Raw genomic sequence first — 26,159 nt, 5'->3', positions numbered from 1 at the left:
CTAATCCTGGCTTAATCTAAGCCCTGTCTTTGAAACCAGGCCTCAATTTGTCATATTTACATATGTATATTGAAAGAATTCACTTTCAAATCCGGTTAATGCACCGCAGGCTACTGGAAGAAGGTTTTCCACTATAGTAGTGCTAAGAAACATCCGATGAAGTCACCTGCGATACATCTGCTCTGCCTGGAGGTGGCGGCCATCTTTGAGAAGCTGAACGTCATTAAAGAGGAGACGGATCATGCCATCGGCTTTGTCCAGATCTCTCTCCACCTCTACTGTGTGCTGCGCTGGTTTCCCCGCATTCAGGAGACGAATATCCTGCGACAACAGAGACATTATCATGCACAGTCACAGCCTTTACAGCAACTTCAAATTTGACTGAATAATAACAGCGTTTAGAAGATTCAACAGATCTATGCTCTCACCGTCTGCAGTAGAGACTCAGTCTGCTTGATTTGTTCCTCACACATGCCTGATTCCATCTGCACTTTACTGACAATCTGTTGGAGACGTTCTAACCTGGAAATGATCAGAATTTGCATAAAAATAATTACATTTCCTAAATTGATAGTTCTTGACCAGAATAAGCTGAAAATCGGGACCAGACGTTATGGCGAATAGTCAAAGGTCATGTCTACGCAGGACTCTCACACATTCGACTGGAAGTGAGTTTGTTTTTTCAATAGAATTAAGGGATAGGATTTTAAATTTTAAAAAAGATTTTAATATTTTAAAGACTATACAAGGACAAATGTCTAAAATGATTGCATAATACTTTCATGCTAAGTGGTTATTTAATTATTCTTCTAGTGATAAAATGTTTACAAGCTTTTTAATTCATAAAGCTGAATTAAAATGAGAAATGAAAACAAAATTAATTAATTAAAACTAAATGCGTAAAAGGGTCCCATGATGGAAAAAAAGGTTCTCTATATGAAGCACATGACAGAACCCTTTCTTTTAAAACAGTGCGAGATTGACTTTTTTAAACTGTTTGCCAAGCTCAAAACTAATCAATATTTTTTTTTTTAAACTATTTCAAGGAGGCTATCAATGGATGGATGGACGATGGATGGATGGAAATGGACAGACGATAGATAGATAGATAGATAGATAGATAGATAGATAGATAGATAGATAGATAGATAGATAGATAGATAGATAGATAGATAGATAGATAGATAGATAGATAGATAGATAGGATTTTCGTTGCATTAAAATAAACATGTCAGAACATATTCCGTCTGTAAATCAATATTTGTTTTGAAACTAAATTAATACAAATGAGAATAATATGATAGGAAATTACTTCATCCAAGCACTGAAAATAACCTGGATGTGAGTTGGTTAAAAATAATTAAGAAACTCACAGTTTTCCGCGACGAAGCAAATACTCTAACCGATATGTGTCAGTCATAAAGGCCATTTTTTACAATCCAACAGCATGTAAGACTTTCTCCGAAATGCATAAAAACATGTTTTTCTTGTTATAATCCTGTCGTGGGACTCGGACAGACCAAACCACAGCCAGGAGAAAGTTGTTGGTCAGCCATTCCACAGTCCAGTCCATAAAGGATCTGTGTGCTGCACATTACTCTTGTCCAGCGAGAAGCAACATTGTCTTGTGACAGGGGATGTGTCCTGTTTTAGATGATACTCCCTCCTTCTAGATGATTGATATTAATAACGGTTTCATTTAATCTCATTTACTCCAGATCAAAAGAGAACAATTCGTTTACATTCTCACTTACATTGAAAATCAGTAATCTTACTATACTGCTTCACTTCACTGGGAAGTTTAAATTATTCAATTGCAAGGATGTCATAACATTATAACAATCTCTATAAGCCAAACCAAAATTTAAAGTGGTTTTGTTTAGACTTTTACAACTAAAAAATAAATTATGTTCTCCATTCCCCATTGCTTTGACAAATAGTTTAAGGTTTCTTTCATCAAAATGGCTGTAATTTAGTTCTTTGACTTCCGCACCTTTAAGATGTCAGTATGTAAATGATCTCTGTTGTAATTGGCTAAGCACTTTGCATGTGGAAACACCCTTAGGTTCACACTGTCATTCATTATGGTATTAATATGTAAACATACACAGTCATATGGTTAAGATAGTTTTAAAAGAATAAACAATAAATATAGTGATGAAAATACAGACAAAAAGTGGGTTACACTTTAGTTTAAGGTGTCATTGTTACAGTGTAATTATATTTTTAAGTACTGAGCAATATTAAGCAACTACATGTACTTACTATAGGGTTAGGGTAGGATTAGGGTTTGTTTGAGGGTTAGTTTCGTGTAATTATGCATAATTTACTGTTATTACTATGGTAAGTACATGTAACATATGTAACAAGGACACTGTAAAATAAAGTGTTACCAAAAAGAGTTTGTAACATAATAGTGGAACATGTTCATAGTTAATGTAATAAACAAACAAAAAAACAAAAAAATCAAAAGTCACTAAACAAAAAAAGATGAAGAAGAGTGACGACAGAAGCTCTGTCTGCCAATAACACTTTTTTTAGATTTAATATGTTGTATCAAGTGCAACGAAATTCAAAGTGCTGCTTAAGTATCTAAATATGTTGAGATCCGGTAGAAATGTATCATTCTCATGCAGCTCTTATTAGTCTAGAATGTCCTTCATTGTGTTATAATGGCTGATGTATGTCAGTTTTTGGACTGGTAGACTGTGTTTTTCTAGTCAGCACCCATTATATTCCCATATTGACAATGACCACGAGACAAAACTACAACAAAACAGGACAGCAGAGTGAGAGGTGTGTGTTTTCAACATGTTCCTGACCTCTCAAACTCGATTCTGAGCAGTCTCTCTCTCTCCAGGATGGCCACATGAAGACGCCCCCATTCCTTCTCAACGTCAATGGGGTGATAACCAGGAGGGACCTTAACCTGACCAGCGTGAACTGCACTCTGTGGGAAATTTGCAGAACAACATATTAGGACAGAAGTAATTAAACACTTTCACATGATTCATTGGTCAACTAAATTTCAGTTTATTTCGAGAAATTCTACTAACTGTAAGCAACTCTGCAACTGCATCGCAACTATCTCTCAGAGTATTAGTTGACTGTTAGGTTAGAGTTCGGGTTTGTAGAATATAAGCCGACATGTAGTAGTAAAGTAACTTATAGTCAGTTGAATGTCTGTCAGGAGCATTAATATAAAGTGTTAGCAGATATTAATAGACAGTCTACTAATACTCTAATCAGAGTTAGTTGACATGGAGTTGCAAAGTTACTTATAGTCAGTAGAATGTGTAAAGTGGACTATTGAAACAAAGTGTTGACAATTATTTTGGAATATCATGTTAAATGTTTAAATCTCCAAGACTGTAGTATTATGAATTCTGACATTCAGTGTACAAACCTCAAAGGACTGATAGAGGTGTTTGGAGCGGCTCTTGTCGGACTCTCTGGCGGGCAGCTCGGTTTCTTTATATTTCAGAAACTGACGCCATAGAATCTACAATATAATTACACAAGTAAATCAATAAATAAACACATAGACAGCTTGCTGGAATACAAAAACAGATGCTGGAATATTCATATAGTATAAATTGTGCAAGACACAGTTTGACCTTGATCATCCTAAGCAGGTCCATTTGAATGGTTCAGTAAGTATTTGTTAAAAGTGCCTTTGGTAAAAAAAATCCTTGTTATTCATCTGGCATGGACTGACATGACTGAGGATTGTTTCACAAAGCTGGTAATATAAGTACATTCCCTCAGACTAAGATGATATACCCATTACCCAGCCGCCACACCCTGAAGAGACAGAGCCATACAAACTCAAACAAAGACGTTCAAAGACTGAACGCCTGCTCTTCATGATGAGGTGTCATATGACATGACTCATGCACTGCAGAGAAGGATTTCTTCCAACAGGATAGAGTTCAGCCCAGGTTATTGACAGTGTTTGCACTCGTAGAAATAAGGTTCAAAGTGTTTAATATAGAAACCTAGAGTTCTAGACTTCATTTTAAAAAAGACTTCTATACAAGGACAAATGTCTAAAATTATTGCATAATACTTTCATGCTTAGTGATAAAAGGTTTACAAGCTGTTTAATTCATAAAGCTGAATTAAAATGAGAAATGAAGTAAAACAAAATTAATTAATTAAAACTAAATGCGTAAAAGGGTCCCATGATGGAAAAAAAGGTTCTCTATATGAAGCACATGACAGAACCCTTTCTTTTAAAACAGTGCGAGATTGACTTTTTTAAACTGTTTGCCAAGCTCAAAACTAATCAATATTTAATTTTTTAAAAACTATTTCAAGGAGGCTATGAATGGATGGACAATGGATAGATGGATGGAAATGGACAGATGATAGATAGATAGATAGATAGATAGATAGATAGATAGATAGATAGATAGATAGATAGATAGATAGATAGATAGTCAGATAGATAGATAGATACTAAATGCTACTAATAAAACTAGACACACCCTAATTTTTTTAACTTAGTGCACAAACAAATTGAAATATCATGAACCAAAATGTTTTGCATAAATAAATAAAGCACAGCGACTCAAATGTTTGTTTGAAACTATGCAATGTCACTTAAATAAATTACTTCCCCAAAAAGCTACTTTCACGCTAATTAAAAATGTAGTAAATTTTGTGGAATCCCTAATTTAATCATTCATTACTAAAGTTAGTTACTTCCCAACATTGGTTTTGTATCCCTGTGTGTATGCTCTTTACATGACCCTAAACAAGTTACCAGCCCTGCTGAAAAGACTAGCTTAGACTGGTGTACATTTATATGCTGGTCAAGACTCGTTTATCATATTAAGTGCTCCATTGGTCTAAATATTACCAGCAAAACTTCAACCACTTTCTGGTTAATCAAGGAAAGTAATTGAATGGTATCCAGAACGCAGATCATAGCATATGCTGGTGACCGAGCTGATCTTTTAACCCAAGTAATGCTACAGAAAACCCAGACAATGTGGATCTCACAACAGATAATTAAGTCTGCAATTCATTCAATAACTAGATAAGAACAGTAACTAGTAGCAACCCAGACCACACAACAGCAGACGTCATATTAGCGTTCCTCACCTCAATCTCCTCATAGCTGCTGGGAAACTTCCTCTCCTCAAAGATGGTGATGTGATGTCTGATCCACTGGTATAGAACGGTGATCAGCTCATAGTATTCCTGCCAGCGCAGCTCCAGCTCCTGCAAGCGGGAACAAAAACTGTTCAGGAGAGAACAGGAAAAGCTCTTTTGCCCCTGTGCTAAGTCACTTATCACATTCACTCAATTAAGGGTCAACAAGCGTAGCCTTGTCTGATAACAGCATATGAAGGGAGGGAGGAATCAAAGTACCAAAATAGCTGATCCTGATAGGTTGATTGATAGTCTGTGACACAGCTCACACAGATCATTTAATTCTCTTTCTCATGATAGATTCTGATGGTGTGAAGGAGGAATCAAATAAATTGCATTTGACAGCAACTGGATCCAGATAACACAAAGTCTATTACCTCTTAAAGTTTACATTATATTTCTTAAACGTTCTATCTATATTAATGGCCAGTACACATTGTACAATTTTGGGCTGTCCCAGACGAAAGATTGACCAATCGTGGTGATTTCTGTGGTCGTGGCTCGTAAACGATGGTCCTACATCGTACAGTGAGAGAGGTTCAAAGACGGCTCAAAGATAGCCTGCGATCATTTTCTGACAGTGTCAGATCTTTAGCATGATCCTCTCACAGTGTGTTTGCTGCTACGACCCACGTCTACTGACTAGCCAATCAAAATGCAACAAGAAATGGCGTACTGATCAACGCGACATTGCGCTAAAACTTAAAACTACTTACTTCAAGCTCCATTTGCAAGATTGTCATGCCAAGTTGGCCTCTTTTCCCTAGATATGACCGCGTCCATATTCTCCTATTTCGCTTACTTTTCAGCTCACATATAAAACACAATTGCCAAAGGTCGATTCATCATGCTCTATTTGTTTACCACTAGCACATCCTGGTGATGACGTTTTATTCCTCTACACTAACTTGCATTGTAGCTTACGATTCAATAATTGTCATCATTGTACAGTCTACTTACATGATAAGTTTATTAGATCCATGTCGTACAGTGTGATCTGTAATGATCTTATAGGATTGCAGAAATCGCAGCGTGTAGCAGGCATTAGGGTGTAAACATGGAGGTTAAATAAGAGCCTTCTGATATTTTGACTATAAAGTATGATGAGGGGAAAAAGGTTCTTGATTCACCATATTTGTATGCAAAGAACAAATATTAATAATTAATATTTTTGTCCTTTCTTCACACAAAGTTAATGCACACTCTTAAAACTAAAGGTTGACATCTGGTTCCACCAAGAACCTTTAACATTAATGGAAACTTTCCATTGCACAAAAGGTTCTTTATAGTGGAAAAGGGTTCTTTAGATTTTTTTTAAAAGTTCTTCACACTAAGAAAAAATGGTTCTTTTCATCTGATCCCTAAAGATTCATATAATATAATATGAATGTTATAAAATGTAATAACCATACAATTACGGTTATTTTATGGCATTGCTGTGAAAACCAAGACAAAAGACTTGGAATATAGTTTGGACAGTTTTTGGAGCTCAACAGTCTTAAGGCGCAGTCACATTAATGAAATTTGGGCAAGATTTTTCGGGCAAAAAAGGTCCATTGTCTACTGTCAATAGCAGAGCGATGAATGAAGCACAGACGTCACTTTCAAACCAAGCAGCTTTCTGTTTGTGAAGGTGACGAATTTGCGTGACCAACTTGAACGCAAGCATAATCTGCAATGGGAAATTCTTCACCCTCACACGAATTCCATTTTACTAAACTTCTCCTTTTGTGTTGGACGAAAGAAAGAAAAGCACGAGATCTGGAACAAAGCCATAAATGATTGCAAGTACATGATGAACCTCTCGTCATTTTCAGAGAGTCTGATGTCTGAGACACTGATGCTATTTAGCACTAGCGTGGGAATGAGCAAGGTCAGGAAGCCTTAAGAAATCTCATTCATAAAAATGCTTCATTAGTTTTATTAGATTTGGTTCGACTGCATATTAACTGAACTATGTGCTGACTGCTTATGTCTGGAACTGGTTTGTCAAACGGCAATTACGTCATTTTAAAATGAGGAGAAGAAAACTCACTTTGGCTTTGCCGCCGTCCTGGACGTCTGGAACTCGTGGCATGGCGTCGTACAGGGAGGACACATAGGTGATTATGGATTTCTCATCGGGATGAGGCACATCCACATCTGCAATGAAAAGTATTGTAGATCAGTTAGAATTCATTGTTTCATTTGGTGTGTGACATTAAAATGTGTGACTGTTTGTGATATTTGTTTAAGCAGACTGTAGTATTGTGACCGGGACTTTATTTTGTTCATCAGGAATTGATTGGGTTGTTTGATTGTTTTCGTTTCAATCTTATGTCAGTGCACACATCATTAGAAAAGACATGTCGTTTTGAGAGAGAGATTATGAGGGCACATACTTTTTGTTTTTTAATAATGATGTGTGCAGATAAATAATAATAATAATAATAATAGTACATTTTATTTAAAATGCGCTTTTCTCACACCCAAAGTGCAAATTATTTATAATAAACAATACAATATTCCATAAAAATTTTAATTGTGAATACATTTTGATGTTATAGTGACCAGTTCATACAAAAATCCAAACTCAAAGGGTTCACAAACTTTTAACACTTCTTGAAATTTTCAAATGTCAAAGGTCATGGGATCCTAAACTCAATGAAAGATCAACCTACGGTGTTGTGGGATTGAACAAAGGTTATTTTCATAAACGAAAACTGAAACTAAGACTAAAACTATTGGTCAAAAATATCTTGGTCATCCTGTGGCGGAAAACCTGACCTGTGGCTGTTTAGGGAAATACCAGTAGATGGCGCTTCATGCGTGTGAGCTGATAATGGAATGAGCTTTAAACTTAAGCACTGCATTTTTAAAATGTTGTTTCATGCGCAAGACGCAGATGCAACAGCCAAACACGTCCGTCAAAAGCATGTTTACATTGAAAACAATTGAAAAGCAATGCAATGCAAAAACCTATAAAGAACTACCTGTACTACTGTATGTTTTTGGTTTAATGTTTGCATGATGATGACAGGCGGAAAATTGCTGTTATTGTCCTTGTTTTTTCAAAACATTATTAATATTACTATCCATGTGGGCACATTTCTCCACAACTACACACACACACACACACACACGCTGGATTTACACTTAATTATTTAAATCACACTGGCTAGAACTGACTTGAAATGACTTGAACTGTTTCTAGATTTACCAGTAGTGTCACTGATACATTGTAGATCTGGAAAAAAAAGTAAACTAGGCATGTTTAACAAGAAGTATGAATGAATAATTTTTACTTTTATACTTTTAAGTAGCATTTGTTTGGTTAATTTTCAATCTCAAACAATTATTTATTTTTATTATTATTAAGAGGTTAGCACAAGAGTTATTAACTGAAAACTGTGCAAACATTAAAAGCTGAAATGAAATGTCTAGCTTTGGTCTAGACGGGAAGTGTTCTGTTAGCTCTGCTAAACTAAAATGACTAATTATAAAACTAAAAACTGAAACTAAATAAAAAAAACTAAGCTAAAACTAGCAAAACCATTAATGAAAATAGCTAAAACCAAATTGAAATTTATGGGACATTTGAAAACAATATTAAAATTAAAACTAATTTAAAAATGCAAAACTATATTGAATATACTTAATCAGGATTTAGCTTCAAGACTGGCTGTTAATATCTAATAACTTTCTTCAATACCAGCTTATACCACTTTATTTAACATTACCTTCTGGGTCAAGCAGTCGTGTGACCCCAAGTTTTTGCTCTGCCAATGAAAAGGCCTGTTCCAGGTTCTCCAGGTTGGATAGGTGGTATACTTTCGACATGTCGATAAGCCTGGGCCTGGTGAAATGAAGAGGAACAACCCCATAAGACTCAGTAAGTAAGTGTTTAGAGGACCTACAGTATTACTTTACCTACAGTACTTTTCTGAAAAGTCCCTTACCCTAATCGCAACTTTCACACACTACTAACTAACTCAAACAGGCCCCGCCCCTTTATTTTGAATATGCCTTGGACCGGAATTATTTAAATGTGAAAACATTGTGTTCGTTCCCGGAAGAAAACTCAAGACTTGAAATTCAATACACAAAAAAATGGTAACACTTTACACTAAGGTCCCATTAGTTACGGTAAGTTAATGCTAACTAACATTAACTAACAATGAGCATAACATTTGTTACAATATGTATTTTTGTTAACATTTTTTAACTGTTCATTGTTATTTCATGTTATCTCAGGTCCATTAAATAATATTACCAGATACAAAATTTGATTTAAATACAGTATTTTTAAAAGTTGTAATTAACATTAATTAAGAATAATAATGCTTTAAAAGCTTTTTTAAAAAAATTTATTTAACAAATGGAACTTTATTGTAAAGTGTTACCAAATATTATAGCAAATTTATATATAAATGTTATGTTATCATTCTGATTTTGTATATATATATATATATATATATATACACACACACACACACACACACAGTATATATATATATAAAATCAGAATGATAACATGATAACATTTTGGAGTCAGTAGATTTGAATATTGCAGGATAAAATAAGTCCTAAATACTAGAATAAATACTAGGCTCAGAGCACAGGTAATGTGGTCACCTGCTCCATAAATCCAAAATAACATCTGTCTCCTGAGGGATGGAGCCATAACTGACATGCCATGAATACCCAGAGATGGGAGTGGCTCGAAACAACAGTGAGAGAACAAATCTATACACTTACACCAAAAGATTCAGAAAAAACCCTAAAACCCTAAAACCTTTCGTTTTAAGAGAGCTAGAAATGAAGCAAGCACCCGGTCATCTGTGTGGCATGTACGGTGTAAGGCATGGTGTGGTAATGAGAGTCTGGCACCACAGTGCGATCGTCCATGCCGAAGCCTCCGCAGATCTGCCTCAGGTCTCTCTCTGAGCTCCAGTCCGGCTCATATCCCGTCTGAGAGTCCCCGCTGGAGCGAGCGCCTGGGCTCTGGGATCCGCGGCCAGAGTCCAGGGAGCTTTCGGAGGGGATATCCTCGCACAGCATGATCACACGGTCCTCCGAGTCACTGGCAGAAGCCACGGTACTGCTGGAGCCGGTGCGGCGCTTCTTAAAGGACAGGCGCCTCTTCATGTTCAGGATCATCGTGTCCTCAATGCGTCCACACAATGCAATTCCAACAAAATATTTCTCGAATGATCAAATATCAATAATGAACCTTTCTGGTATTAGTTATTCTTCCTTTTCTCGAATCCATTTGTTCCCAAAGAGCTTCAAATAAGAAACCAAGTCGAAGTTTGATCGCTGTTGTTTGTCTGCAGTGTAAAAGTCTCTTCCCTGTTTCTGAAAGGAGGCAGATCCTACAACTCCAATGGGTGTTCCTGGCTGACAAAGACATCAAATCCTCTCTGTTCATGTGAGGGTCAGCAGGGCGTACCCAAGCTTTGCAGGTACACGTCCATGTTTCGGGAAAGGTGCCCTGCGGGGAGGCCCGTCTCCGCTCCAACAGGCACCACACCTCACGGCATTTATCGTTTCAACTTTCCCTGTAAAACTGCCTTCATTGTACACTTCTATTAACACTACTTTCTTATTCAGTCTTGCCTTTGCTCTCTTTTGTCCTTGCGTCTGTATATGGGACACACCCTCATTAGAGAAATACTGTTTTCACTTGGCCCGGATCTGCGTGGCTTTGTTTCCTTTTGCAAAACACTCTATCATGTGTTTCATTGTATAATTGATGTTCATATCGTTCCAAACCACATGAAACAAAAGGAAACATTTTCAAGAATGTACATGCTGGTTTTTTCCATGCGACGAAACCAGACCAAACTCCACAAAGTACTCCATACAATTAGTGCACAATATTTCAAGCCTTCTTATGTCAAATGCTATTTTTGTGTGAGGAACAGACTTAAATTATGTGATTTCTTCCATAGTCCTCAAATCTCATTTCCATTTCCATAAATCTTATCATTATACTGTAGCTTCGAGCATCTCTTGCTCAATGGAAAAGAGCAGATCAGAAATTCTGCATAATTTATTTTGTGTTCATTAGAAGAAAAATATGTTTAGAAGAATTTGAATATTTATATGTTTGAACTTCGAAGACTGATAAAGTGAGGTGACAGTATGAACTGTCAGTCGTGTGCACAACGCTGATTTGACATGTCTGCGCTCAGGTGGTTTAACTTGACGAAAATATGTGCTTCAGGTCAGAACATTTCACTCCTTGGCATCAAGTACAAGTTTGGTCAAGAGTGAAGCTCAAAGTTGAGTCAGGTAAGAACCTGATTAACACATTTCTATATTCCAACATCCAATAGAAGGCTGTCATTTTGAGTATCTATCCAATTTATTCTTAACGTAAAAGCGGGTCATCCGCTTCCACTTATTTTACGCATTCAAAAATAGTCTGTTATGCTAATTTATATTGCAAACTGGCATTTGTTATGTTATTTTAATTCATTATCATAATGATAAACACACTGGTTTGTAGTGCAAATTGTTTTATCATTTAAACCACTTTGTTATGCTTCTTTTTACTTATAGCGGGTAATGAATCAGAAAAAAACTTACTTTGTGTTGCAAAAAGACAGGATAAATATTTCAAGAAAATATCAGGAAATCAAGGTTACACTTTATTTTCATGGTCCACTTTAGACATTCTACTAACTGTAAGTAACTTTGCAACAACGTCAACTTATACTACAAACACTAACCCTAACACCTAACAGTCTATTATAGTCTAATAATACTCAAATGAGAGTTAGTTGACATGTAGTTGCAAAGTTACTTAAAGTTAGCAGCACGTCTAAAGGGAACTATTGAAATAAAGTGTAACCTAAAAAGAGAATGAATCACGTGACTATTATTGCACAACTTTAGACTTGGAGCAACTAACTACACAAGCACACATTTCCATCTTAATCTTGAGCTTTGGTAAAGAGGCACTTACTCATGTTTGTGTATAACCGCGTTGAAGAGTTTTCCGTCCCTCCAGCTAGTGGTGAAGTTATCGCAGCGGATACCGTGATAACCCTCCACCATACGCTGAGACCAGAGGAGCAGCTTTTCCTTCGCTGACATATCATCTGACTGACCGTTCACCTGGATATCTGAAATCTACCAGCCCAGAAAAATATGAGTTTCATGGATTTAGCGACATGCAGCCGCGGTAGCAATACGTTTATTGTATAATTATCAATAAATAATTAAAGTGGTTGATTTTTTCACACATGTATGAAACAAATCTTAGTCATGCAAATTCATTCCCACTAAATACCATTGACCTCCTAAGACCCTTCTGAGACCCGTCATCACACTCAATGCATGAACTTGTAGCAAAAACAACGCAGTTCATTAAAGGAAAATCCAATTACCTTGTGAATTCACAGTTTGAAGTAGCTAAACAACAGTATCTGCCACAAAACAATGAGGATCTCAAATAGATAAACTCGAAAGCATACATTTATAAACTAAATAGTTAATAAAACCAGCATTAAACTAGACATGTATTTGCCTGTAAAAAGTCCAAAATGCTATACTTCTGGCAACGGTGATGATTCTGTGAATCAGGTTTCAATCCAACTTTTGACAAATGGCTTACATCTTCTTTTAAAAGTGATCTATATTCGATATCTGCATTTACAGTACACTATAAACTTGGTGAATCAACCCAAGGTAGATGTTTCCTCAATATATGCAAACATATGGTATTTTTATGTTTTAGTAGAGTGAAAAAGTTACATACAGCACCTTTAAAGGTCAGCAAAACAATGGTCTCTTAAGGCAGAGAAAAAAAGAGGAGAGCCCTTAATTGCTGGAGACTGGCCATTGAAAATAGTCATGTGATCGCGTTTGGGTGTCCGTCTGAGTTGACGTAATCCGCCACCGTCTCTTTTTCAATGGCGTACAACTAGCATTGACAGGGGAATATCCGATCTGTCCACTTACATGGCAGATGCAAATGCACGTATTCGATTCATATCAGATTTATTTCCACATATGAATGAGGCCTGAAACCGATCAGAGAATATCGGAATCCATGTGCTTTCTTCCTGCTTATACGATCATGGGTCATATCCTATCTGTGCCACATGGGAGAAAAAAATCTGAATTCACTTGAACGTGTGAAGTGAATGTGGCCTTAGTTACTCAAATACTGTTTTAAGTCTAGCATTTTAACAAATTATGGTAACCAGATGTCCTACAATACCCAGGACAGTCCTGGGTTCACCTGCCCTAAGGTGCATTGTGTGATTTTTAGCGGCATCTAGTGGTGTGGTTACGAATTGCAACCAACAAAAGTTACGGTGGCCGACAGGAAAATATGTCATCGTCTGAGACGATGGGTTTCTTTACAAGGATAAATTAAGAAATTATATTTACTTAATTATTCATTAAAACTATGTTATTGCAAATATTATTGTTACTTGTTCATCATTGTGTCAGTGTTTTATTCGCTGAACTAAGCTTGCTTCCTTGCACGAAGAGCAACATAGTAACGAAATGCGTTTGTCCGTTTAGGGCTCCTGTAGAAACATGGCGGCGCATTTCAATGTAAGGGGATCCGCGGTGTATGTAGATAGAAACTGCTCATTCTAAGGTAATACAAATAAAACGGTTCATTAAGTAAGGTCTTTATACACCACTGAAAACGTTTTTCAAGGTAGTGACGAAACGCGCTCTGTAGCGCTGTGTGTTCGCTGTAGCGCTGTGTGTTCGCTGTAGCGCTGTGTGTTCGCTGTCGGCTACGGTAGAAACATGACGACACAATATGTCGACCTCCATAGAAGGGGGAGCCCGCGGTTATGGAGATATAAATGTCTCATTCTAAGGTAATAAAAACATGACGGTTCACTATGCAAGGTCTTTATACACCACTGAAAACATAGTTATGGATCTTATATTGCATTTCTGTCAATAGATGCTCAGAAATATTACACAATGCACCTTTAAAAATGTGCTAAAATCTCTAGAAACAACACATGTGTTGTGATTTGTTCGATGTAATTACATGATTCTGTTTAGAATCTAGGAAAACTAAATAGAACAAGATGGAGGAGCTGAAGAAGCGGGTTGAAACACTGGCTTAAGCTAAAGATATTTTATCTCAATTTGAAGAAATTAACCACATCTCTTAAAGAATCTGGTCCCACAAGTAAAAATGAGAGTATAGACTACATTAAACAATCATTAAATAGTGTTTAAAGTCAATAATGATTTAATATAAGCACATGGGAGGTTGGCACCATCTAAAACCCTGGTCATGAGACTCTCTTCTACCTCCACAAAGAGAAAGCTCTTTTATTTCATGGGGCAGTGGGCAGAAGTCCATACTCCACCCCTACACATAAACCTCTCTGCCTCTTCTGGACAAACCAGAAGTCCAAAAACTTCCAAGGATGTCAGACTCTCTCAAAAGCTGGACGTTCCCAAGCAGCGTAATCGTCTGAATATGCATCAGACTCCTGCAGCTGTAACATGACTGTTTTGTTTTTTAAATTGATTGAGGTGGAATAAATCAGGGTTTGATTGTAATTAAACACGTTGAACAACAGATTCACATAATTAGGTCTAAAAAAATTGCCTGGATATTAGATTATGAAATTAGATTAGATCAGAGACTTCCAATTCCTCATGGTGCCCAAGACACTGAACAGATTCATTTACAGAATCTTTATTTTCGCATACTAAGACTATTGTGGTTAAATCATATTGGATATTCCTGATTGTAGGAGGTTATAAAACATAAGAAACGCATTTAATTGCTTAAGGCAGATACTGGTTTGAAGCAAAAATGATTGACCCTGTTGATGTTTGATTGAAAGGTGTAAAATAATTATGACCCAAGTGAACTGGTGATTGACCCAGTTTTAAGTGATTGGTCACACTGATTTGGAGCCCAGGAGGACGAGGAGGTAAATGGTAAGGGAACTTAACACTGACAGAATAGGAGACCTGGAAGTGAAGGATGATGGTCCATATGAGACCCAATGTCAGCTTTGGGTTTCCGTCTGCAATATCATCGTTCCTGATATTCACCAGCTTGACCTGTGATTTCCAGAAAGAACATCAATTCACATTTGAGTTCAAGTTTAATGTGAGAGACTGACAAACAAAACACCATTGGAAGCATGTTTAAAATACTGTCCAGCTAAAAAGTTCTTAACATGTTGAGCCACACCTTGTATGAATTACTTTTTTTCTGTGAAACACTCAATAAACCATTTATAGTAGAATGTCCAAGCTACTCTTTTTTCACACTATGAAAGTTAATCATTACCACGACTGATGATGCACAAGTTGTTTTTTTTGTAATAATTTGATGGTCAGATCTGCTGTGACCAGATTGTGTTCCCAATTAACTTTCACTTTATGTAAGGGAGCAGCTTGGACATTCTGCTAAACATCACCTTTGGCAAGCTACGAAAAAAATTAAATACCGGTTTGGAAACAAAAGAGGTTGAGTAAAAGAGGGCAAAAGTTTCATTTTAGAATAAACTATCACTTTAATTTAGTTTGAAAGACGAGTTGGTATCGTACCTGCCGGCGTCTGAGAAAGTCCAGTGCTATCTGCACATTCTGCAGTTTATGGAATCGCATGCGTCCTCTCTCACGAGGCTGTGGACACAGACAGAAGACGGTTAAGACTCATAACACAAAGGATGACACTGAGGCGGGTCGTTGAGCACCCAGGCTTCTTTTGAAGGTTGAAATGAAGGAAGAGTGAAAAACGTGGAGAACTTTTTTATGGAGCTTATATATGGTAACAATTTACTTTGATGGTCCACTTTAGACATTCAGGCTAACTTTGCAACTACATGTCAACAAACTCTCATGACATGTACAGTACTTGCAAAGTTACTTATAGCCAGTAGTATGTCTGTTGGGGAGAATCAAAATTAAGTGCTAGCAGTATTAGCTACTAATACTCCAATGACTGGTAGTTGACATGAAGTGGCAAAGTTACTTATAGTTAGTAGCATGTCTAAAGTGGACCATCAAAATAAAGTGTTACCTCATATATGAACACTAAGAAAATACAAAGACAAGAACCCTTGAAATCAAATCTTTAAGTCCACGTCTGCTAGCATTTAAATGTAAGTGTACTTAAAACTAAATCTGTATTGATGATATACCATCTTTATCTTCCAGTTTAACTTGTGCTTAGGTGCGTATACAAATATTTGTCCAATAAGCTCCCCACTGGAATGAGCATGTCCTCTACATAAACAAAACCAACTTTGATTTGCCCTGCCCCAACTTTCTGTTTCAGTAGGAAATATATCAACACAGATAACTGAAAAACTGCAAGACATTTCATGGGTCTTCAAGACTACAGTATATAACAGAAGTGATGGTCATGTGATTTCAGGGATGTAGTGTGGTTAGCTATTGTGGATGAATGCTAAAAATGCTTGTATTATAGAAAACAACCCAAAACATCTTTAAAAATCTGAATCACCATCTGACACACCCTTTTATGCAAAGACCCCTTTATGACCTGAACACCTCAAACTAGCTTTAAACTGTAGTCCAGACTGTAAATATGTCTTGCGCAAAACTTTTGTTCAGCACTAATGATCAATTATAGGCATTTTGCTAATAGTCAGGGTAGTTACTTCGACATCATTTGCTATTTCAGTCACACACCAAAACTATGACGAGGTTCAGAGAGATGATGGCATAAAGAGAAACAGCCTCAGTCATGCGCAAGTGGAATTGAAAAAGGGCAACTATAATGTTATTCCTACCAGTGAAACTTCAAAATAAAAGTCCCTCAGAATAAAAGAAAAAACATGCTTTATTAAGACGCAATGTTTTTTCCCCAAACAGATCTTAAATCTTTGTATTTACAATTCTTAATGAAGTATTTTAACATTTAGCTCTTTATTTTAATCAGTTGAGAAACTTAGCATTGACAAACATAGCTTGAAACATCAAGGTAACTCTAGGAAGCGAATGAAAACATGACTACAACAAGACTGGCGGAAGTGACATCATGCGCAAGCCAGCCACAGTGAGTGACCCATGCCAATGAAGCATCTACATCACTCACCAACCGTACGCTCCGCACAACGTCCCTCTCCCTCGTCTTGACCCAGCAAGAGAAGTGCAAAGAGAGCAGACAGAGGTCAAAGGGCAAAGGTCAGCAAAGAGATGGTGGGTCAGTGTCATAGGAAGAAAGAATGATAGGCAGAGAAAGAGGTGCCACACAGGGGGGAAAAAAAGCCAGAGAGTGAAGTTAATGTTTTAGCTTTAGCCAAGAAATTAAGCAGTATGATGGGATGATGTCAAGATTTTGAATCTGAACCCAGTGTTTTGGATGTGATTCAACATAACATCTTTCGAATTTGAAGACGTATTTCAAGGCATCACCCATACATATGGTGGGGTGTTCAGGTCTTCCTTGACCTGGAGGTCTGGATCAGGACTTTGGATTGAGGGCAAGGTTGGATGTTTGAGGGTGGGAAGGTTGGAAACTGAATGGAAGAAGTGATGGGTCTTCTCTTGTTTGGCTGTGCTGCATTAGCAGAAGCATAGGCCCTACATAGTTCCTGTCCCAAATGGCACACTTCATGTGCACTTGCGGTTTTGTGGGTTTACAGTGGATACGAGACCGTAGGGCAGGGTTTCACAAATTTTAGTTTAGATCAAACCACCTATAACTTGACTAGCTTGTTCAAGTGTGTGTGATTAGGGCTAAAACTAAACTCAGCAGGGCAGTGGCCTGGGTGTCACATTTGTCATTTTCAGTTCCCCTTTGCAGCAGATATGCTCCATCAAAGTGCACTTTCACAGAGCCTGCACTGAAGCGACTTCTACCCGACAGTCAAACCGGCGTAATGTCACACAAGTGTGGACTTGGAGGATGACTGCGAGGTCTTTGGCTTCCAACTGGGACAGGGCCATATCAGTGCAAGACAATCTGTAACACTCACCAGCGTCTCCCCAGAGAGGACCTCCAGAAGGGAGATCAGGTTGTGTCCATCTCGGAGATCTTCATACAGGTCATTCACATGACGCTGAGTCTGAGGATGGAGAAAAAGATCATTTTATGAGTACACATTAAAAATCACAACAAAAACAGGTTACATCATGATTGAGTTGAGCAATGAAATTAGCTCCAGGTTCGCGCTTAATAGGGGACAAAATCACGCACCTAGAATTTCTCCTTTTTAGGTTATTTTGTTGACAAAATTGTCAATATTTATCCTTCCTCATAAGCGGCTGCTTCTTTTTTTACATTAAAGGAAAGTATAGAAAAAAATGGAAAAAAAATACAATGGAAGTCAATGTCAACTGTTTGGTTACCGACATTCTTCATAATATCTTCTTTTGTGTTCAGCAGAAGAAAGAATCTCATTCAGGTTTGAAACAACTTGAGGGCGAGTAAATGATGACAGAATTCTCCTTTTTGGGTCAACTATCCCTTTAAGATGGGCAGCAACTTCTAAATACCAGCATGTATGTCTCTTGTTAAAAGGATAAAAACAACACCGTATTCAAAAACTTTGTTGTTTCTCCAGTAGATGAAAAGATTAAATTTAAAATCATTCAGTTATGAGATTATCTGTTGAAGCTACTGTATAAAATATCTTCCTCATTAATATAAAAAAAGAGATGAAAAAGAGGAAAACATTATTATAAATAAAGAGAAAAAATAGATGAATTTGGCATCAACCAAATGTGACACGCGAGTTCAAATATGTGGAATGGAAAATGAGATTTGAGATTTTTGAGTTTTCGATGATAGGATTTTAGAATGAACTATTAATTTTACTATCATTATACAGCAAAGCCTATCTTCAGCACTATTTCAAAAGTTAGTAACAATTGCTATCAAAGAACAAAATCCAAATCAAAGTACAATGACAAATTGGCGTAATGAGGCAGCCTTTGGATTTCTTTTGCTGTACTGCATGAGACTAAAATCTGTTCAAGCTCTAAAACTGTAAGCGGTAATCTACATTCTTCATGAGACAGCAGAAGAAATCCCCCGGCCGAGAGCCTTAAGCAGGACAGAAATACTGTGCATGTATATGAGAGAGCAAGGCCTGCTGGGACACGCTGACAGGTGGACCTACCTCAGCTCTCGAGTGCTGGATGAGTGAATGGAGCAGGAGAGGAAAAGAGGAAGGACGCGATGAGGAGGAGGAGGAGGAGAGCAGAGGGCAGAGAGAGGGAGTGTTGATTAGAAATGGAAGAAAGAAGTGAAGGTTGAAAATGAAGGACAACATTAATATGATTTAAAGGCTGATGCTGAAACTACATCAGTTGTTAGGCTTAGAAACTGAACAACAGCTCATAATGGAGTCGTTCAGCCAAAACTGAACTTTTACTGTACTCTACTTTCTCCTTTCAAAACATATATGATTCTTAGATAGATAGAAAGAGAGATAGAGAGATAGAGAGATAGAGAGATAGATAGAGAGATAGAGAGATAGAGAGATAGATATAGATATAGATATAGAGAGAGAGAGAGAGAGAGAGAGAGAGAGAGAGAGAGAGAGAGAGAGAGAGAGAGATAGATAGATAGATAGATAGATAGATAGATAGATAGATAGATAGATAGATAGATAGATAGATAGATAGATAGATAGATAGATAGATAGATAGATAGATAGATAGATAGATAGATAGATAGATAGATAGATAGATAGATAGATAGATAGATAGATAGATAGAAAGAGAGATAGATAGATAGATAGATAGATAGATAGATAGATAGATAGATAGATAGATAGATAGATAGATAGATAGATAGATAGATAGATAGATAGATAGATAGATAGATGTCATACTGAGCCACTAGAGGTCTCTGTTGATGTCAGTCTATATTACCCAACATGTCCACTAGCAGAAGCTCACACACAAATAATAAGATAAAATGTATTATATCACAGTCTGTGTTAAATTCGTACTTTGGAAAAACTCCAACAACAGGGCGTATCATACAGTAATAAGTCTCATTTTTACTGTCTATCCCCATATATTCGGCCATCTTTCCCTCACACATACTCAGCTCAGTCAGCACAAAGCAATGAGAGCTACAGAACAGCTGATGACAGAGACAAACACAGCGCAAACTGAGCAATCAGTGTTTGTCAAGGTCAAACTCAGTCAACAAACATAAATGTGTCAGTGCAGAACACAGTTTGACTCATAAAATAAGGAATTATATGTGACGGTATAAAGAGTGAAAACAAGACAGACTTCATCTTTCTGTTAAATATAAATGATTTCAATATTTGTTGTACTGCTGCCAAGTAATATGACAGATTTATGTACGTGTGTGCTCTGGATGCACATCATACAATATATGTGAAATAATTACAAGTGTGTTTATAATTATTATAAACACAGTATATAAAACTAACTTCATTTCAGAAACTTGAAAAATTAATAATGAAAGCATTATCAAAAATAATATTACACAATGACAGCTATTAATACCCAGGTTTGAGCAGATTTGTCAAGACACAAAATTAGACTAAAAGTGTTGTGAGGGAAAAACTATGGGGAAAAAAACTAGGGAATGTCTATGAAACAAATTTGTCTCCTCAGAGAAAACAAACCAATCTGAATAAAGCTTTTGTTTAATCACAGATGAAGGGTTTTAACACAGCCAAACATCTGTGCAGCACGTGTGCTACTGTTGGCCGGCCTGACAATCTTTGTACCCTGAATATGATATGCGAGTTGCTACAGTAAATTAATCCAGATGTTCTTAACATGCAGGTTTGTCTTATATCTCTAACTCTTTTGTTCTAACGTGGTCTCTTTTTCCATCATCTACAGTGAATGAACAGACTTGACTGATTTGTGAGAGTGCAAAAAACCTCCATTCGTATCCAGGGTTGCATATTTATTATCTTCTGTTTGGCTTTTCAGTGCATACATACAAGACAATTTAGACTAGACAGAGATGTATAACCCGTGTAGACAGGATATGACCGGCTTCTCTGCAAACATCTGTCCTAGAAGAATCCCAGAGCTGAAACTGAAATCATGTTCAGCCCAACAGCTGTTACGTCTCCCAATTTTAAAGTCTCTTCCATTTGAGTACAGTTTCTAAACTGTTTCGAATACATTTAACAGTATGTCTTTTTCACCTGGAAATTTGAAAAGTGTTATAAATGTTAGATTAACATTTGAAGTGGATCAAAACCTTTCATCAAAGTTATACATGAATTTTGAACAATACCCGTTCTTGTCTTAGGACAACTTTGATGCACTTTTTTGATCCACTTCAAACGTTGACTACTGTAGTATCAGTTTCAAATACTTGCCTTTTGAAACCCGTTTTCAAACATTTGCAATTTTAGGCCCCCAAAACGAACGGCCAAAACACATAAAAAAGTTTTTAGTTTTTAAACGTTTCGTTTTAAAACGGTGTCGTGGAAACGACCAGTGGTGGAAAGAGTACTGAAAAAACATACTCAAGTAAAAGTACCATTACATTCCAAAAAATGTAGTGTGAGTAGAGTAAAAAGTACTTGTCCAAAAAACTACTTGAGTAAGAGTAAAAAAGTAGCTTATTTAAAAGTACTCATGAGTAGTGAGTAGTGAGTACTGAGCTGCGGATTCTACACCTTATAATAAACACTGTGCACTACAATTTATAAATGAAAAAAAATTGCACATACTGTGATTCACATTATATTTTGTTCTTTGTCAGAAAGATTGAAGAATATCTATCATCCATTTTTTTTAAATGCACCAAATCAGTACACTCATCACCATTTAAATCATATTATTTGGGGGGAAAAAGCATTTAAAATTAGGCGAAAAGCCACTGGGCCTCAGCATGCTATTGTTGCACATAAAATATCAATATTCATAACTGTGCAAAGAATTCAAAAACCTTTAGAAACTCATATGATAGTTCAGCATCACACACCATGAGATGGGTTAAATAGAGAGATTAAAAAATACCCAATTTCTCTCCAAAACGGTACCAATGTTAGTGTTTTGATAAATGAGAATCACTAATATTATCAGACTACCTCACCTAATGCACTGAAAAAGGCTAAGCTGGTGAGCTAACACTTAATTACACACTTTAATTTCATGCTATTAAATATGTTACAATTTAAAAATAAATGCACATTGTTCTAGAAGGGTGGCATCATCCCTTACATTTTACACGGCTACATTTACTCACATTGTAATGCTGATAATATTAATTTGTAAGGAAAATTGTGCATTAAATAGGGAAGTTATATCTAGGAAACTTTTCCAAAAGAAACAAACAAACACACACACACACACACACAAATGCATGTCACTTTGTAGTCTCGGCGAAGCTGTTTTATCAGCAGCATCCACACACAAAAAAACAAAAGTTCAACATGAAAAATGTTTTTGCGCAAATGCACTTGCCAAATGAAGACGAATTGTATAATGAATCAATCAAAAAACGTTGTTTATTAACGAGCTGTAGTCACGCACTGACAGAAATGCAGTTCAGTTCAAATGCAGTGCACAGATCGTGACACGCGTCTCTCTATAATGTGATTGTGACGTAGCCTACATGGGAGCGGGAATTCACCGCATTATGAACTCGTCACGCAATACCCCCAACCTCAGATCAAATGTTAGGCCCTGTAGACAGGCCAGCCTATATAAATATTATATTAAGCAGAAATGTACCTTAGCATATTTGGAAGACGCTGATATCTGGATTGAATTGATGCGTGAAGAATGCACTTCCACAGCAGTCACGAGTAACAGCAGGAATAGGCGGTTAAAGTTTTCTATGCTTAATTTGATTTGATAACAGTCACGAGACCGATTACTCAATCCAATCACGTTGATGGATAAAAATAAAATTAAATTAAAACAAGCATATGTAACGAGTAACGACCACAAACAGAAGGAAAATAGCGGAGAAAAAGTACCGATACTTTACTTAAAATGTACTCAAGTAAAAGTAAAATTACACAATTTTTAAACTACTCAAAAAAGTAAAATTTCTGAAAAAAAACCCGACTTAATTACAGTAACGTGAGTATTTGTAATTCGTTACTTCACACCCCTGGAAACGACCTCCCAAACTGAAATCAAAATGAATAAAAAACCATAAAGACATAAAAAACAATCATAAAAATGACAGAAACACAGAACAAAATGACTAAATCTTTAACTAAAATTAAAAGAGAAATAAAAAAAATGTATTCAAAATATTAATAGAAACTACATGGTTCTAAAAGACGGTTTTCTGTGCACAAACCCAAAGAATGTGAACAGAATTGTGAATAAAATGCGATTGTTCTTATTTTATTACTGACTGTGTACTTGTCTTCAATAAGCTTTTCAGCACTCATTTTTCAGTGCGTTTCTTTAGTAAATCCTGACAGTTATCTTTAATGCCAAAACAGGGTTTGTGCTGCCGTTTAAATCTGTCCCTAAACCGCAGGTTACTTCAGGACGACTGAATCTTTCAATGATGCTTGTATTTTATTGTAAGTTGCATTGGATTTGTCAGTTAAAATTATTAGTTATTCTAATCAAACTTTAACAGTAAAAATGAACATAAAGGTACCTTTATCAAGTGTTTGTTCACCCATTTTGTGAAAGTCTTCTTCTGCACTCTGTCCCGTTCATCTGCAAAAGAGAAAGAAAAAAGAACATTTAACACACTTCATTAATGTTAAAATACTGTGGATTTCTAGAATACTATTTTAAGTAATTATTTTAAGTGATTTAAATAAGCCATTCGTGGGTTAATTTCCATGAAAAGTGTAACACAGTCTCTGTGAATCACGACCACACCGAGTGTTACAAACACAAAAGTCGGCATGAAATGGAAGTTGCAATAGTATTTTCTTCCTTCTTGTCATGTATCTGAGTGTAAAAGCTTCTTAAACAAGAAAAAAAGTAGGGCGGGACTTGATTTAGTCCATTGGGAATTGAATAGATGGCTGTGGTTTGCATGTGAGTGACACACCGTCTGAGAAGAGAAGAGATGTCGAGGGAGGGAAACTTATTCTGATTAAAGATTACGAGCCCATGAATTTAATAAAGTAATAATAGGCACGGATACATAAATACTGCGATATTCAATAACAAAATAAAAACTGTCAATTTTGATTTCTTAGTGACTCTAATAAGGAAACAGTTGAACTGCATGTGAAGAGAGAAGTGTATCAGATAAAATCTCAATATCAGAATGATTTCAAATCAGTTCTTTGTGTAGTAATGCCTCACATCTCCTACACACTATTTAACAGCACCTCACAGAAACAGCCATGCGAGTAATGTGATCTCTGGGTAATGACGGCAGGAGGAGTCTAGACAGCTCCATTGTCACGCAAAGACGGAGCACAGGTTTGGAGAGGTTTTTAAGGCCTCGGGCTGGGAAATTTGAGCATGAAGGCAGAATAGCTTTAATCTTCAGTGTGTGTCACCACAGACACACCTACAGCCTGCAGAATCATGTTCCTTCAGCAGCATTAAACACACGAGAACATGATTCATACTGCCGTCTCATTCAAATTACCAGCACTTGCATCGGCCATCATTACTGGAGAACAGTACTGTTTTTTAAAATGACATGCTCACACTTGCAGTTAAAGTTCATGTGTTAGTTAGTAAAGTTAGTCACACATTAGGTGGCCTTAACTGCTAAAACATATAATAGTTGCACTTTATTGTACAGGACGTGCACTTACATTGTACTTACCCAAGTACTGGTACTTTAAGGTAACTACATGGGCTAAGGTTAGAATTAGGGTTAGTATGCTACCTAGTTATAACACAGTTAGTATAATTACTATAATAAGTACATGTAAATAAATAGTTCTACCTATGTTATTATTATTATTATATACTTTACATGTTGGTGCATCTTAATTACAAGTACTTGCATTTAATTTGCATTAGTAGTAACACTGACTTTAGTAGACTTTACCTCTTATAACCATAACCATAACCATAACCATAACCATAACCCAACCCTTACCTTTGAACCTCTAACCCCTATAATCCTAACCCTACATTTACATCTAAACCTAACCGTACCTCAAACTCATTAGCAGTGAATGTGGAAACAACATGTAGTTGCACAGTAAATCCATATCACATTCTAATAGATAGATAGTTAAGGCCACCAAATATGAAGTGTGACCGTAATGTTACTGTAAAAATGCACAAAATGCCATGTAGAAGAATAAAAAAACAATGATTTTCTGGTAGTCCTTGATAGTCTTTGTATACACCTCTATCCGGGAGCAAGTGCATAAAGAAAACTGCTGTAAACTCAAATAACCTCAGCTACACTTTCTCTAATTGCATGTATGATTGAGAAGAACTCTTTATTTCCCCCGAAGAGCCCAAACCTGGACGATGAACATCACTTCTCATGAGGCGCACAGGACCATCATATGCTGAACGATGGGATGACGGATCTTGCTTTGAGGATGCAAGGACTGAAATACTGTTAGCGATCATTTACCGTGATTTTGCCAATTAAGACAACATTGGAACAACATTCCTGTTCGAAAATTTAGTCCTACCCATAAACCTAACCCTATCCATGAGTTATCCCGAAAATCAGAGGGAAATGGTGGCGAATAACACTGATGTAGAAGCACCTAACCTTGATATAAACCGTAAACTTGTCCCTCAAATCTGATTGAAGATACCTATGGTAGTGCAATGTCCAATTTCAAAACAGGTTGACAGGATTGTGAGGGGTCAAACTTTCAAAAAACATGTGATAAAGGCAATAAAAAATGTGTGTGAAGTGTCCAGCTACCGGGACACTGACAGTTAACAGGACACAGACACTGTATGAATCACAAATCAAATAATCATGAAGAAAAACAAAGCAAATGCCAAACTGGAGTGGCTCAACACTTCAGTCTAATTACGCTCCAGGGTTCTCCTTCAATTATTGGAGCAATTTTATGCAACGGGATAGTCGAATGCATAATACGATATAGGAGTGAAAAATGTTTGTTGGGCAACGGCACAACTCTCCTATCTATTGTTGT

At 36.6% G+C, this 26,159-nt stretch overlaps 1 protein-coding gene across 25 annotated transcripts in view; it reads right to left on the bottom strand.

Moving 5' to 3' along the window:
* The window catches only part of plecb (plectin b), a 156,063-nt gene that overhangs the window by 29,206 nt on the left and 100,698 nt on the right, over window positions 1-26,159 (bottom strand). For 13 of the 25 annotated variants that reach the window (XM_077206537.1, XM_077206555.1, XM_077206660.1 and 10 more), the window contains exons 2-13: window positions 23,708-23,769; window positions 18,102-18,191; window positions 15,703-15,780; window positions 15,118-15,210; window positions 12,113-12,279; window positions 8,880-8,995; window positions 7,196-7,302; window positions 5,110-5,229; window positions 3,407-3,502; window positions 2,823-2,950; window positions 429-522; window positions 167-321 (exon numbers count right to left, since the gene is read on the bottom strand). In XM_077206537.1, coding sequence (XP_077062652.1) covers window positions 167-321; window positions 429-522; window positions 2,823-2,950; window positions 3,407-3,502; window positions 5,110-5,229; window positions 7,196-7,302; window positions 8,880-8,995; window positions 12,113-12,279; window positions 15,118-15,210; window positions 15,703-15,780; window positions 18,102-18,191; window positions 23,708-23,769 — 1,306 coding nt within the window. Of the gene's footprint in view, window positions 1-166; window positions 322-428; window positions 523-2,822; window positions 2,951-3,406; window positions 3,503-5,109; window positions 5,230-7,195; window positions 7,303-8,879; window positions 8,996-12,112; window positions 12,280-15,117; window positions 15,211-15,702; window positions 15,781-17,218; window positions 17,250-18,101; window positions 18,192-19,247; window positions 19,263-23,707; window positions 23,770-26,159 lie in introns of those variants that run through there. The other 12 variants (XM_077206528.1, XM_077206571.1, XM_077206595.1 and 9 more) reach the window with 2 other exon arrangements.

Source organism: Siphateles boraxobius, unplaced genomic scaffold, assembly GCF_051911475.1.
Source record: "Siphateles boraxobius isolate OS27281-9 unplaced genomic scaffold, OSU_SipBor_1 12, whole genome shotgun sequence".
NCBI classification, from domain to species: Eukaryota; Metazoa; Chordata; class Actinopteri; order Cypriniformes; family Leuciscidae; genus Siphateles; species Siphateles boraxobius.
This window is presented reverse-complemented; position numbering and strand designations above follow the sequence as displayed.